The following is a 15,288-nucleotide window of genomic DNA, read 5'->3' on the forward strand; positions in this document are numbered from 1 at the left end:
CCGGGATATGCAAAATTAACTTTTTGGCAATGGCAGGTGAATTTATAAAAGGAAAAATACCAAGTCTTAAATATGCCTTAACAGCTGGGAAACTGCATTTTGCACTGTATTTTTTTCTAATGATTTTATTATGAATTATTTAGCTCTCAGTCTCATCTCTCATCTCCCAGTCACAAAATTAAATTGTGATTCTCTACTATGCCAAAGTTTGTGGTAAGTTTTTATGTATTTGATAATATAAAAAAATAATATTTTTATTCAGAAATAACATTCAGTTCTTCAAAAGTGACAACTAAAATATTTATAATCTTACCAGGAGTTCAGCTTTAAATAAATGCTTTTTCATTTTAAATAAATGCTGTTTATTTAAAACACAATCCTAAAAATAAATAAATAAGTAAATAAAAAATGCAAAAGATTTTGTCAGTAATGAGTAAATTGAAAGAAAAAAAGTCTTAAATATTTCCTAACAGCTTGGAAACTGTATTTTGCACTATATTTTTTCTAATGCTTTTATTATGAATAATTTAGCTAAGTCTGCAATTGCAAGATCATATATTGTAGGGGCCAATCTCTATCTCACAGTCACAAAATTAAATGTGACTTTGTATCTCTCTTTTTTTTTTTTTTTTTTTTTTTTTTTTTGGGTCATTTAAAGTGATGAATATTCCCTATTCACTACTGTGAAAAAAGTTTGTGGTCAGTAATTTTTTTTATGCATTTATATATATATATATATAAAAATAATGCTTTCATTCAGAAATGATGCTAAATTTTTCAAAAGTGACAGCTAAGACATTTATAATTTTACGAGTTGAATTTTTAATAAATGCTGTTTATTTAAACCAGATAAATAAGTAAATAAATAAATAAATACATTTTTGACAATGATTAATGAATTGGAAATAGAAAAGTCTTAAATATTTCCTAATGGCTTGGAAACTATATTTTGCACTATATTTTTTTCTAATGCTTTTATTATGAATAATTTAACTCTAAATAGCAAGATCATATATTGTAGGGGCCAATCTCTATCTCACAGTCACAAAATTAAATGTGATTTTGTATCTCTTTTTTTTTTTTTTTTTTTTTGGTGATGAATATTCCCTATTCACTACTGTGAAAAAAGTTTGGGGTTTTTTAATGCATTTATATATATATATAATACTTTTATTCTGAAATGACATAAATTTTTTCAAAAGTGACAGCTAAGACATTTATAATCTTGCAAGGAGTTAAAAAATGCTGTTTATTTAAACCAGATAGATAAATAAATAAATAAATAAATAAATAAATACATTTTTGACAATGATTAATGAATTGGAAAAAAAGTCTTAAATATTTCTTAACGGCTGGGAAACTGTATTTGTATTCTAATGATTTTATTATGAATTATTTAGCTCTAAATTGCAAATTCGTATAAATTAGGGGCCAATCTGTATCTCACAGTTTTTTATTTATTTATTTATTTTAAAGTGATGAATATTCCCTATTCACTACTTTGAAAAAGTTTGGGATCAGTAAGTTTTTATATATTTCAGTTTATATAAATAATACTTTTATTCAGTAATTACATTCTTCGAAGTGAAAGTGACATTTATAATACAAAGATTTAAATAAATGCACAAAAAAAAAAAAAAAAACATACCAGGCAACTGTTTTAAAATTTATTTATTTATTTATTCTTGGAGTAGCAAATCAGCATTAGAATGTTTTTCTGAAGGATCATATGACACTGAAGACTGGAGTAATGATGCTGAAAAAGCTTTGCATCACAAGAATAAATTGCATTTTAAAATATATATAAAAAGAGAAGACAATTATTGTTTTAAAATGTACTAATATTTCACAATATTACTGTTTTGCTGTTGTTGTTGTTTGTTTGTTTTTGTTTTTTTATATGTTTGATCACATAAAAGCAGCCATGGTAAGCAAAAGAGACACTGTAAAACATTACAAATATCTTACCACCCCCAAATTCTTGAACAGTAGTATATCTGCAGTATCAAGTTTTGTATACTATTTGTATATATGCATATACATTACGTCAGCAAGCGTCTGATTATCATTCTTACAATTCGACTTAAACCACAAAAAGTTGCAGTTTCTCATAACGTTACCAGTCAACAGCCGAAGCCAATTGCGACTTGCGTTTGGCACTTGGCAAGTGTTAATTTTGGCCCCTGATCTGCGTGGAAGTGTTTAGCTGGATCACGGCATTACAGAAGGTTTTCCATGACTCATTCATGCATTCTTGAAATACGTTGTTGCGGTTCGCCTCTTCTGTTTGGCGTGTGGAGTTTGTGGTGGAAAAGGGCAGGGAGAAAGAAAAGGAGGGTCTGCACCCACATTAATGCCATGCCTCTGTCCCACATCCGCAGAGCCATGTGGAGGACATTTCGAGGCCGTGTTCTGCAGAACGTCATTACTCGACAGCACTTCACTAGGATGATTTACAAAAAGCTTACGTCTGCGCTGCAGCATTCTTGCAAGTGCTGGACAATAATTGTCAGCCACACCTGTAAACGCAGCGCTCTGATTTCTGAGGTTGTGGGTTCAAGCAGACTGTAGCGGCGAGCTCCCTCTCTTCTGCAATTTTCGTAACTGAATATTCCTGCAGTATCCCACATATAATCGTGTGGTTCTTTCTGCTGTTGCTTTCTTCTGGAAGGTTTGTGGGAACTGATGATTTCTTTTGGCTTCAGGACAGAGGTGATCTGTTCACGAGGAGAAAGCTGAGAAACGTACACAGATCCAAAACCAAGTGAACATCCTGTTGAAAGATCTGTTGCCACACACTTAGCAGTTCTCACAGGAAATGCATAGGAGACTTGACTCACAATTGTTTTCAGTGGAGTTTGGCATTAGCATGTTGCTAAGCTGACAACTCCAAACTCAAATTCATAAAAACACACAGTATTGAATAAAACAGCCCAGTTCTCGGAACTATTTCATTAACACTTAGCCATACTGTATGCAACATAATCAACATTTCGTCCAGATTTTTTTACCTCAGCTTGTTGCAAATTGTCGCTAATCCTATGATTAGCTCCTCTGTGAAAAATGCTGTGCTAGAACCCTTAACCATGAAAATTAACCATGGTTTTATGGTAGTAAAAGTGTAGTAACCATATTTTTTTGTTGTATTGATTAGCCTACCATTTGTATAATCACAGCTTTACTACAAATACAATGATTAAACTATGGTTAGTGTAGCATAACCATGATTATTTTGTGGTTACTATGGTTTAACCATTGTTTTTTGGTTATATTTGTGGTAAAACTGGTTAGTTTTCATAAGGGAGTTATCTTGTGTGTCCGAAATCGCCCCGCACACTTTTAAAAATAAAGGCTCCAAAGGAGTGTTTTCATGCTTATGCCACAGAAGAACCGTTTTAGTTCCCTAAAGAACCTTTCAGTGAACTGTTCTTAAAAAAAACCATTTTGAAGAACATTTAAAAAATCTAAAGAACCTTTTTCCACTATAAAGAACGTTTTTTTTTTTTTGCATTTGAAAGGTTCTAAAGATATTCAAGGTTCTTCATGGAACTGTCAATACCAATAAAGAACCTTTATTCTTAAGAGTGCAGAATGAGTGAATGAAAACCTGTAAGCAAAGTCAGTTATCGAAGGCACAAGAAGTGCTGCAGATGCCATTTTTAGCAAGATTCTGGAATTTATTCTGGGATTTTAGCAGCTAGCTGTTAGGTATACATCGGTTGTACCCTACTAAATGAGGTGCGTTACGGGATTGAATGAGTGCACTGAATAACATCCACTACGGTTTCGGACACCATTACAAATTTGTCCCCTCAAATAGTGCAGTATATATGGGTATGGGGGATGATTTTGGACCGGGGTTGTTATCATTACATAAAAGTAAAAACCATAAATAGTATTTTTGTTACTTTATTTATTTATTTATTTAAAAATAATTTTATTTATTTATTTGTTTGTTTGTTTGTCTATCATTTAACAACATTTAATCATTATTAAATAATGTCATTGCTGTTATGTAATAATAATAGTAATAATAATAATTATATTAATAATAATTAATAGTAATAAAAGGCAATAATAATAATAATAATAATAATAATAATAAGGCATTTATTTTATTTATTTTATTTTATTTAAAAAAAACATAAATAGTATATTTACAACAACAACAACAACAATAATAATAATAAAAAGGCATTTATTTTATTTTATTTTATTTTATTTTATTTTATTTTTATTGTGATTACCTTGTTAGTTTTAATTATTTTATTTCAGATAGCTGCCAAGAAAAAAAAAAGAAAAAGACAAGTTTAGGGTCAGTAAGTTTATATACAAAGTTATAAAAATAAGAATTATACTTTTATTCAGAAATAACATAACATTCTTTAAAAGTGGCAATACTACTAATAATAATAATAAAGTATCACAGTTTCCACAAAAATATTAGGCAAGTGTTTTCAACAGTGATAATAATAGCTTTTTTAAAAATAATCTTACATTTTTATGTATATTTATTTATCACAGAAATAAATTACATTTCAAAATGTATTTAAAAAGAAAAACATTATTTTAAAGTTAATAATATTGCACAATATTACTATTTTCTTTTGTTACTATTATTATATGTTTGATCACACAAAAGCAGACATGGTGAGCAAAAGAGATTTTCTAAAACTAAAACAATATCTTGCCACCCCCAAATTTTTGAACTATGTTGTTAAATAAATAAATAAATAAATAAGACATTATATATATTTTTTAAGTTTATTATATGGCATTAGAAAAAATGATGGACATCATGAACTAAAACTGAAACCATAAATTACTTTTTTGTTGTTGTTAGTTAAAATTATTTTATTACAGATAGCTGCTAAGGCAAGATTAAAAAAAAAAATAATAATAATAATAATAAAAAAAAAAAAAGATAAATATTACAAAAGCACAACATTTTTAAATAAAATTAAGGTTAAAATATGTATATATATATATTTGGACACATCCCAAGTGTTTACCTGTGATGCCATAAAATGCTCCCTAATTAGGCTGCTCACTTGGTTTCAGAAGCATAATCATTCTCGCTTTGCTCTTTGCTGTCGTTTTCTTTCATAAGGTTTAAAGGAACCAGTGCTTTTCTTGTGATTTTAAGACCAAGTTGATGTGTTCACGCTGAGAACGCTGAGAAAGATACGCAGCGTCAAATGAGCCTGCTGTCCAGACGTTGTAAATCATAGCTTCCATAAACTGCGGCCACTATAAAACTTCAATAATTCCTCCCCTATCAGAGTGCCGTAGGGAAGGGGCTCGTGTAGCGGGGCCGCAAACTGAAACAGACTGAGCCCATCTGGATTCATTAACAAAGAGAAATAGACGAAAAGAAAAAAACGGAAGAGTTCCAGGGGAAAAGAAGCATTGCAAGACTGTATAATCACAATCAAGGAAAGCTTGAACATTTGAAAGAACAACATGTTTTTTCCTGTGGTCTAATAAAATTAAAACACAGGCCAGTCAGATGCCTCCATGGCCTCATTGCTGCCTCGCAATTACAGAGCTGTAAACTTGAAAAAGAACATGAGCGGCAGGCAGGAGGAGAGCGGGACGGCTCTGACTTGAATTACCATCACAGATTGTGACCATGTGAAGTGCCAGAGCGGAGGGAGACTTTGAGCCGGATGCCTGAAGCACAATTAGAGATGTGCAAAACTACATGTTTTTTTTAAATAATTGACTAGTTGGAGGGTTATGTAAATGACTAGATGGATAATCTGTCTCAAGGATGCCCTGGATAATTATGCTGGTTCACCTGACCTTGATTTAATAGTGGTGGTTTACATAAGAAAACAGCTAGAAGGAACACAGTAGAAGAGTTTTAGGCACATTCGTGAAAGGTTACAGTAATTAGGACATGAAGTCATGAATAGCACAGTGGGGATCAATGAAAGAGGTTCTTCAAACTGGATCTGGGACCCCCCAGGAGAAGTTGTATAAAAATGGTGTAAAATAAAATAAAATAAAATATTGTCTTTATATCCCAAATTGTATAAAAATGGTGTCAAATAAAATTAAATAAATGGCACTGTCTTTATATCCCAAATATCAATTATATAGAATTTGTGTAAAATTATTAAATTAAATTAAATTAAATTAAATTAAATTAAATTATAAATTAAATTTAATTTAATTTAAAAATTATAAATTTAATTTAATTTGATTGATAAATGATTATTATTATTATTATTATTATTATTATTATTATTATTATTATTATTATTATTATTATTATTTTGCCATTGTCTTTAAAGCTCAAATATCAATTGTATAGAAATGGTGTAAAATTAAATTAAATTAAAAATTAAATTATATTATTATTATTATTATTATTATTATTATTATTACTATTATTGTGGCATTGTCTTTATGTCCCAAATTGTATAGAAATTGTGTTAAATTAAATTAAATTAAATTAAATTAAATTAAATTAAATTAAATTAAATTAAATTATGGTATTGTCTTCATATCCCAAATATCAGTTGTATAAAAACTGTGTAAAATAAAATAAAATAAAATAAAATAAAATAAAATAAAATAAAATAAAATAAAATAAAATAAAATAAAATAAAATAAAAATAATAATTATTATTATTTTGTAAATAATCCTTCACAATTTTTGGGTTACTAATATGTTTAAGTAAAAAACAGTCATTTTGAATTTTAATATATTTCAGTATTTTGGTTACTCTGTTTGATCAAATAAATGCAGACTTGCTAAGAAACAATCATACCGACCGATTATTTTTAAAACAGTGTTGTACCTGCTTTCATTATACATTTTATTAATATTATATAATAATAACAGCAATGTTGTTATTTAATAATTATGAAATGTTGTAAAAATAAATATAAATGTCAGTATAGAAAAATAAAATCTAAAGAAGTTGAAAACACCTTTATAAATGGTTTTATGCAAGAACCTAAACAAAATTATTTCAATTTTTTTTCCCCAATCCAAACAAGAAAAGAAAAGAAAAGAAAAGAAAAGAAAAGAAAAGAAAAGAAAAGAAAAGAAAAGAAAATAAAAGAAAAGAATTCACTATGCTGGGGCAAAACGGTGCAGCAACAATTTTTGCTCAGAATTTACTATTAAATTAAAAAGAAACACCAATTGATACATTGAATGAAACGTGAAAGTTTTCTTCTAAAACATACTCCAGCAACAGTGTTGTACCTGCTTTCATTATTTAGAAACTGGGTTAGTTGTGAATGGATTGCTTCATGATTGGGGGTCCTTGGCATCAAAAAAGCCTGAATTAATGAGCCATGCTGTAAACTTAGAGGTATTGAGTTGACATGAAAGTGGCCAGTGTTTGCAGGAACCAGCCGTTGCCTGATTGCATCAATTTGTCTTTCAGTCCCAACTTTCCCAACTTTGAAACCCGGCCCCCAGTGGAGAGCAAACTCGATTAGGTCAACAGGAACCAGTTCACAGAATGCAAATAGCTGAATGAAAATGTCAGCTGAACTTCCTGTGACCTTAGGCTTTATGTGCTTGTAATACCATCACAGCCAGAGTGGAAACGGCTAATCCGCTTTTTTTTTTTTTTTTTTTTTTTTCATTTTCTGTGTTTCTCTCTCTGTCTGTCTGCGCAGCTCCATCCGCAGTCACTGTCATCAGGAAGGACCGAACATCCAGAAACAGCATCTCACTGTCATGGATGGAGCCAGAGAGACCCAATGGGATCATTTTGGACTACGAGGTCAAATACTATGAGAAGGTGGGGGCAGTTTAATTTTGACTCGCTGTGGGCATTCGCTGCATGAGCGCTTTCATTTGAAGTCATCACGTCGTCCTTTTATTTGGCGTCATTAGGAATCGTGGTCCAGAGTGCACATCCATATACCTGGGAGCATTTCAAGTCATTAGTTGATGTGGCTTAATTTGATTGTTGGAGGTGAAATAGAGTCTGTCTGCTCTGCTCAGAGATGTTTGCCTGGAACGAAATTTTGAAGTACCAGTGTTCCCTTCATTTTTTATTTTCATTGAGCAAAACCTATTTCTGTTGGAAAGACCCTTCAGTCACCTGAAATGAATCACCCCAGTGCTTTTTTAATGCACTTAAACACTATTAGAACATGAAAACTTAATATATGTACTATATATTTATGTAATAAAAATCAACTGTAATAAATAATCTGTAGAAACATATATACTGTAAATCATGTAAATATATGATTATAATATAGTATAGTTAATTTATTTATTAGGCTATTTTTTATATCCTAATTTGTAATAATATCAATAATGCATTTTAATAATATTAAGTAATAATAATAACGCAAATGCTGTTATTTGATAATTATTAAATATTGTTTAACAGTAAATGTAAATCTAGGAAAAAAATATAAATAAATTGAAATCTTCCAATGTTTTATACAAGAAGATAAAATAAAATAAAATAAAATAAAATAAAATAAAATAAAATAAAATAGAACACCAATGACATTATTTAATAAATATGAAATGTTTTTAACAATAAATATAAATGTATAATAAAGAAAAAAATATAAATAAATGTAAATCTTCCATATGTTTTATACAATAAGCTCATTTCGGCATGCAACATAACTTTAAAATTAATTAGTTAAAAATAAAATAAAATAAAATAAAATAAAAAACACTGTTTATTCTGGCTTATTAAATTGCATTTTCACCCAACCATACAGTCATTGCAGCCAAGTAGATTATTTTTAAATAAAATAAAATAAATTGTGATTTTTATTATTAGTTTATAATAATAACAATAATTTATTTAATATATAATGAAAATAAAATAAAAAAAAGCACTTCCAATTAATCAGTGCTGCATATTTACACACAACTTTTCTTAGCACTTCAGTTCAATATTAAAAATAAGGGGACATGCAGACTGATTTCAGTTGAGTTTGATTGTGTGTTCAGGAAGTGCACAGGCAGTTTAGAGGAAACATTGCTTAGTACTCACTGACCAGGTCAGTTCATTTTAAGCCTTCTTAACAATCTGTGAAAGTGCCAGATGATCTCGGCTTTGGTATTGTAACACTGGAGGCACTGATCTAAACACCACCTGCCCATTAAAGCCCTTGTGGGCTGCAAGCTCGTGCTTGCCCATCTAAAAAAACCCTCTCCTCTCCAGTCACGACCCAGTCCGCTCGGCCCCTCGGCTGCGTTCCTACAGATGCCGTATGATTAATGAGCCGTATAGGGATCGGGCCTTGATTGAGGGTCAGTATTGTTGTACCACGTCGGCGCTGCTCTTTTAGGGTCAGTTTTCAGCGGGCTCTTTCACGCTGTCAGATCCTGAGACGTCTCCTGCTCTAGGTGAAGTGGGTAACGTCGCGACTCTGGGTTTGGAACTGAACTGGGCCCTGACATTGTGGGAGTCTCCTCTCCCGAATTGGCAGGGGATCTGAGGGTGTGAAAGAAAGCCCTAGAAACGTCTCCAGTGGCAACCGTCCAGAATTCTTTCCGCAGCAAAAACATTCCGTAGCTTTAGCGGCTAAACGGCTTGACTGTATGACCACACAGAGACACACATACTGAAATTGTAGACAGGATTCGGTGGTCTACGAGACATGGTTCATCTTCATCATGACAAAAAGGTCTTAAGTTCAAAATTGAAAGCTCATGCCAGTGTTTTCAGACCGGCAGCTCATTTTGTCCGGTACTTTTCACTCTCCGAAATGCTAGTGCTGAGTGATACAGCTTAACGAAACTAGATATATAGATACATAGATATCAGAAACCGTGGACGAAATCATGCAATCCAGTCTTAAAAATGGAATTTACTATATAACGCGGAATGTCACGTAATTTTCCAAATTTTGAAAAAATAAATCAATAGTAGGTCAGTACACTAATATCAAAACGTAATATGGACTAGTGTCTGTGAATATTATGAACGAAAAATACTATTTTGAATCCTGCATGTTCTATATGTCTCCGTGTGAATGATGCAGACGCACGGTTTTGTTTACTACACACATACTGAAGCGCACCTGATGTTCGCAGCATTTTCAGCCTCTGCCTCCTCAATATAATATACACATAAACATAATCTTTAGAACTACTCTAAGACTCACTTCATTAGTATTTTACAGTTTCTTTTGAAAACAACAAATCATCATATCATACACAAATAGAATCCTAAAGGTCTTCACAGCAACCCATCAAAATAAAAAGTTTGGTGTAACTTGAAAAAGCTGTGGTAGAAATATATTACTTAATGTAATAATAGTAGTACTACTACTACTAATAATAATAAAAAATTAACATTAAAAAAATATGTTTAATGAATATTTACCAGAAAAATGTAAATACACAACATAGTATTTCTGGAAAAATAAAATAAAATGAAATAAAATAATTAGTTTTTATATAAACAATTAATAAATGATGTTTTTTGAATATTAAAATTTAAAGAAACCATTAAAATGGAATGCAGAAAATTACTTGAATGTGTTAAATAAGAAGCTTATTTAAAAATAAATTTGTTATTTGTTAAAAAAAATATTTGTTAAAAAATAATACTGAGTTTGTGAGGGAAAAAAAGCATATTTCATAAGGCCTTAAATGTAATTTTTGTTACATTTTTAATACATTGCTATTAAATTGTGTACGTTTTGTGATTTCAATTAATAATATTTGTTTAAATAAAATTAATTTTTAAAATGTAATTTTACCATTAAAACAGAGCATGGGGGGGCGGGAGGGAATCCAGAAAAGTTTAAATAGAAAAAAATGGAATCTGAAAAAAATAAAAAATAAAATGGATTTCATAGGGCCCTACACAAACCATCAACATGCTGTTTATGAAACTTAATGGCCAAACAAAGTATTTTTATTTTATATTGCAGCAAAATAAATACTGAATATACTACTGTTCAAAAGTCTGGGGGCAGTACGATTTTTTTTGTGTGTGTGTGTGTGTGTGTGTGTGTGTGTGCGCTTTTGAAAGTCTCTTCTGTTCACCATGGCTGCATTTATTCAATCAAAAATACAGTTAACATAGTAATGTTATGAAATATTATTACGATTTAAAATAACTGTTTTCTGTTTATTTAGAAATGTATATGCTTATATATATTTTAAATATATTATATTTAAATATATTTTCAGCATCATTACTGCAGTCTCACATAATCCTTCAGAAATCAGTGCTGATTTGCTGCTTAAGAAACATTTCTTATCATCATTAATATTAAAAACTGTGTTTTCATTGTTATAATTTTTCCAGGTTTATCTGATAAATAGAATATCCAAACGAAAGACTTTTTCTGTACGTTACAGTTCTTTACCGTCACTTTTAATCAGTTTAATGCATCCATGCCAAATATGTTTTTTTTTTTTTTTTTTAAATCTTACTGGCCACAAACGTTTGTGCGTTTCTGTATTGTGAATATTAACATATCAGCCAGCTTTAATAAGTTATTTTACAGTAAGCATTATCGGTTAAATAACTTTGACAGGGCTTTTGTAGTTAACTGGGGATTTATTTCCAAACCGCCATTGATTGTGCCTCAGATTCACCGTATGAAGATTAGCAGTGAACAAAAAAGCAACCGTTACATAACCTAAGCTTCTGCAAAATGAGCTAACAAGTTATCCATAGAAGCACTGTAAAAAGTTAAGCCTTCATGTTTCATCTGAATTGTTCTTGAATGGGCAAACTTTATGAGTTGACCTTTTGAGGATAGCGGCTCAAGTCTCTCGAGCCGAGTTACACTCAGAATGTGTTCAACATTTACATTCAGTCCAAATATGCTGATAGCGCTTTTCCATCTGCTGGCGAAAAAAAAGAGATTCGTTGGACCCCGCGCTTCCTACAGAGGACCTTTGTGATGCGTTTTTCTGTGAGATCAGTGAGGCCCAAATCTCCGCCAGTGGAAATGCTTTCGCTCGGCCCGTAATCCCCTTATTTGCAAGCAAAAGGCAGCTCGTCGCAGGCTGTTTTCACCGTCTGGCACAGGTACACTCGGGGGGCTCCTGAAATCCCCCATGTCTCGTTTGACCCTGGGTGGCACAGCGTTCCCGGTCCACAATGCGATCTAGTCCGTCTCTCCATTGATTCCTGTTAATTACACAACCTTGCGAGGCACCGCTTCATCAGGCATAGCTGGAGTCGCCCAAATCCTACACAACCGGTGCCGCCATGTGGAAAAGCCAGGGACACCCTCGGTAAGACCCTCGGTGCCCCTTGATCTAGGTTGGCAGAGGATAACAAGCCACCTTCACCCTCACAAAACACACACTGAGAAGGAAAGGGGGCCCCAAATCTTCTTACCGGATTCACTGACACACAGGCCGCAGACTTGAACATATAAACCTCATAAAAGGCAGCCGGAGCCGCTAAGTGACTTTTCAAAGAAAATGTGGCATCAACAGGCCCGGTTCAAAAACACCATGGTGTTTACACTGCATAATGTTGTGTAGCGCAAAATCAAACAAACTGCGCTTAATGGCTTCCCAAAAAGGCATCGAGATGCGCGGTAACCCGAGTGATGCGGCTCCTGTGAGAATGCGTCATCCAATCCGGAGGTCCGAGGGGTCCATGTTGCTTCACTTAGAGTAAATCTCTTTTTGATTATGCGCCAGGGGGGATATACTCCGCTCTTTGTGTGTATATATCAAATTAACAATGCTACGAACGAGGAAAGAGCCATGCAATTTAAGCATCTCTAAATACTTGAGCGCTCTGGTTCACGTTTCCCCGACGTTACAGCGTCCCGATCGCTCCAGAATCGGCGTTATTGGCGGACGGAGCTTTTAAATGTGCTCCGTGCGAATGGAAACGCTTTATCGTATTGATCTCGGAGCGCATTTGAGAGTGTTTATTTCTCCTCCAGCTCGGATGGAAGGAATGCTTTGGAAAAGCCATTTCGTATTTACAGAGTTTCTTCTTTAGCGGATAGGAAGGCTGTAAGCCCAGATTGCAATATTTAGACTGTCAAAGTACAACATGACAAGCATATTAAATTCCACCAACAGCGCACTTGTCGAAAAGTAACAATTGCACGCCTTGTCAAACCCCAGAGCTGGGAGGTGGCTGATGCGGACCCTAGGACATATGGTAAGAATATAATTTTTTTGCGGCGAAAATTTCCGACACACCTGTATGTGATTTCCAGCTGATCACATGATGTCGTGAGCAGTGAACGGTGACAACCTGCGAAAAGATTTATGACTCGAACAGAGAGACGCGTACAATATGACGCGAGGTATTGGTTTCGTCTTCCGCGCCGGGGCGAATTTATATTCAAGGCCTCCTCGAACCATAAAACCTGATGCGCTCCATTTGTGGCTTTGCATTCATAGTCCGGGGGTTTGAAATGGTTTCTGGGCCACGTTCGGGAAAGGAGTAGAAATGATTGTCATCGGATCCAGATCAAATGTGATGTTTGCATTAGTCACTGGGTTTCCACTGGAGTCATATGTATGTTTCTTTCCATGATGGGTTTTGTCAGTCGACGTCCTACCGCATTTATAAAACTGCTACATATACAGATCTACAGATGAAATCACTTTTTACAAACAGATGCTCGCTGGTGACACTTACGGGCTCTTCGCGCACCCTGGAAAAAGCTGCCTTGGATTCGTTTTTCAGTCTAAGTGTGCTGTGAGGAGATCCGAAACACCCATTTTGCAATTTAGGCTTTTAGGGCTGTATTGCACTTGTAGTTCTATTTACTCAGTGAAATGCCTTGGTTGCTGTAATACAGCCTGGACTTTATCTTAAAACTTCTTATACAGCTCAGTCACATTAACAGATGTAAGGCCAAAAAGACTGTGATCTAACGGGAACTCTTGTTTTGCCGTCATCACAGCATGTACTGGCTTTTTGTGAAAGGACATGTGAATAGAAACCATGCAATGCTGATAAAATATGGCTTTTCATTTATTTTGAATGCTGTAAGTAACATGTTCAGTCTAAACCAGTGGTCTGGTTTTGATTGTACAAGTCTGGTCAATGTCAAATATTATTACTTATGTGGTGAAATGTGTATTTAAGCCGTAAAGACGCATATTGCTTGTGCATGTTTGTTGCTTTTATTTTTTGCTTGTGTATTTCACATTTTACACAGAATTTAGCAAATATTATATCCATGTGAGGTCATATATGCAACATTTGGGTACACTTCCAACTGATTTGGACTATTGTTAAAAAAAAAAAAACGACACTGTGTATCATAGATATTGCTTTGTAAAAATTCTATATATAAATTCTATCTGTATGTTTATTAGATTTTCTTTTATATTATATATTTAGGGTTCTGTAATTCCTAATATAGCAATATTCTATTAACATTAATCACAAAAATGTTTATGTATTTATTTCTGTTATATAAATGGAATTCTGTAATTGCTAATATACCAACATTCTAATAACATTAATCATAATTTCTTTAAACAAGAAACATATACACTAAATTTCAAAAGTTTGGTATCAGTAAGATTTGTTCAGTATTTTTGAAGGAACTCTTTTCTGCTCACCAAATCTGCACTTATTTGACAAAAAACTACAGTAAAAACTATAATATTGTAAAATATTACTTAGTATATTTTCAAATGAAATTAAATATTACTACAATTTAAAGTACATGTTTTCCTAGTAAAATTTTGAATGTAATTTATTTTTGTTATTGTAGTGTCACAGAAATCATTCTAATATACTGTTACAAAATTGTGTGGGTGTGGGTGTGTGTGTGTAGTATTTAGTTTTTTTTTTTTTTTTTAGATTTGTTTCTACATTATATAATTAGAATTGTATAATTCCTAATATAACAACATTCTATTAATATTAATCACAGTTTCTTTAAACAAGAAACACACATAACATATACAGTACATTTCTAAAGTTTGGGATCAGATCTCTTCTGTTCACCAAGGCTGCATTTATTGCAGCAAAATACAGTAAAAACTATAAAATTGTAAAATATTACCAAAATTTAAAGTACCTGTTTTCTATGTTAGTATATTTTCAAATGTAATTTATTTCTGATTGCAAAGCTGGATTTCACCTCCATTACTCCAGTCTTCAACATCACAGAAATCAATAAGTTGGTTTTGTAAAATAAAATATATTTTTTTTGTATAAATTTTTAAATTAATCACGTTAATATTAATCACAATTTCTTTAAACAAGAAAAACACATAACATATACAGTACATTTCTGAAGTTAGGGATCAGTAAGATTTTTAAAGTATTGAAATGAAGTCTCTTATGCTCATTAAGTCTGCATTTAAAAAAAAATAAATAA

The 15,288-nt window shown here is 32.2% G+C and overlaps 1 protein-coding gene across 2 annotated transcripts in view; it reads left to right on the forward strand.

Annotated features, from left to right (window-relative positions):
- Positions 1-15,288, forward strand: part of epha3 (eph receptor A3) — a 159,886-nt gene that overhangs the window by 95,124 nt on the left and 49,474 nt on the right. For both annotated transcript variants that reach the window (XM_051119278.1, XM_051119277.1), the window contains exon 6: positions 7,645-7,769. In XM_051119278.1, coding sequence (XP_050975235.1) covers positions 7,645-7,769 — 125 coding nt within the window. The remainder of the gene's footprint in view (positions 1-7,644; positions 7,770-15,288) is intronic.

The sequence above is a fragment of the Labeo rohita genome, chromosome 9, assembly GCF_022985175.1.
Source record: "Labeo rohita strain BAU-BD-2019 chromosome 9, IGBB_LRoh.1.0, whole genome shotgun sequence".
In the NCBI taxonomy this organism is placed as follows: domain Eukaryota; kingdom Metazoa; phylum Chordata; class Actinopteri; order Cypriniformes; family Cyprinidae; genus Labeo; species Labeo rohita.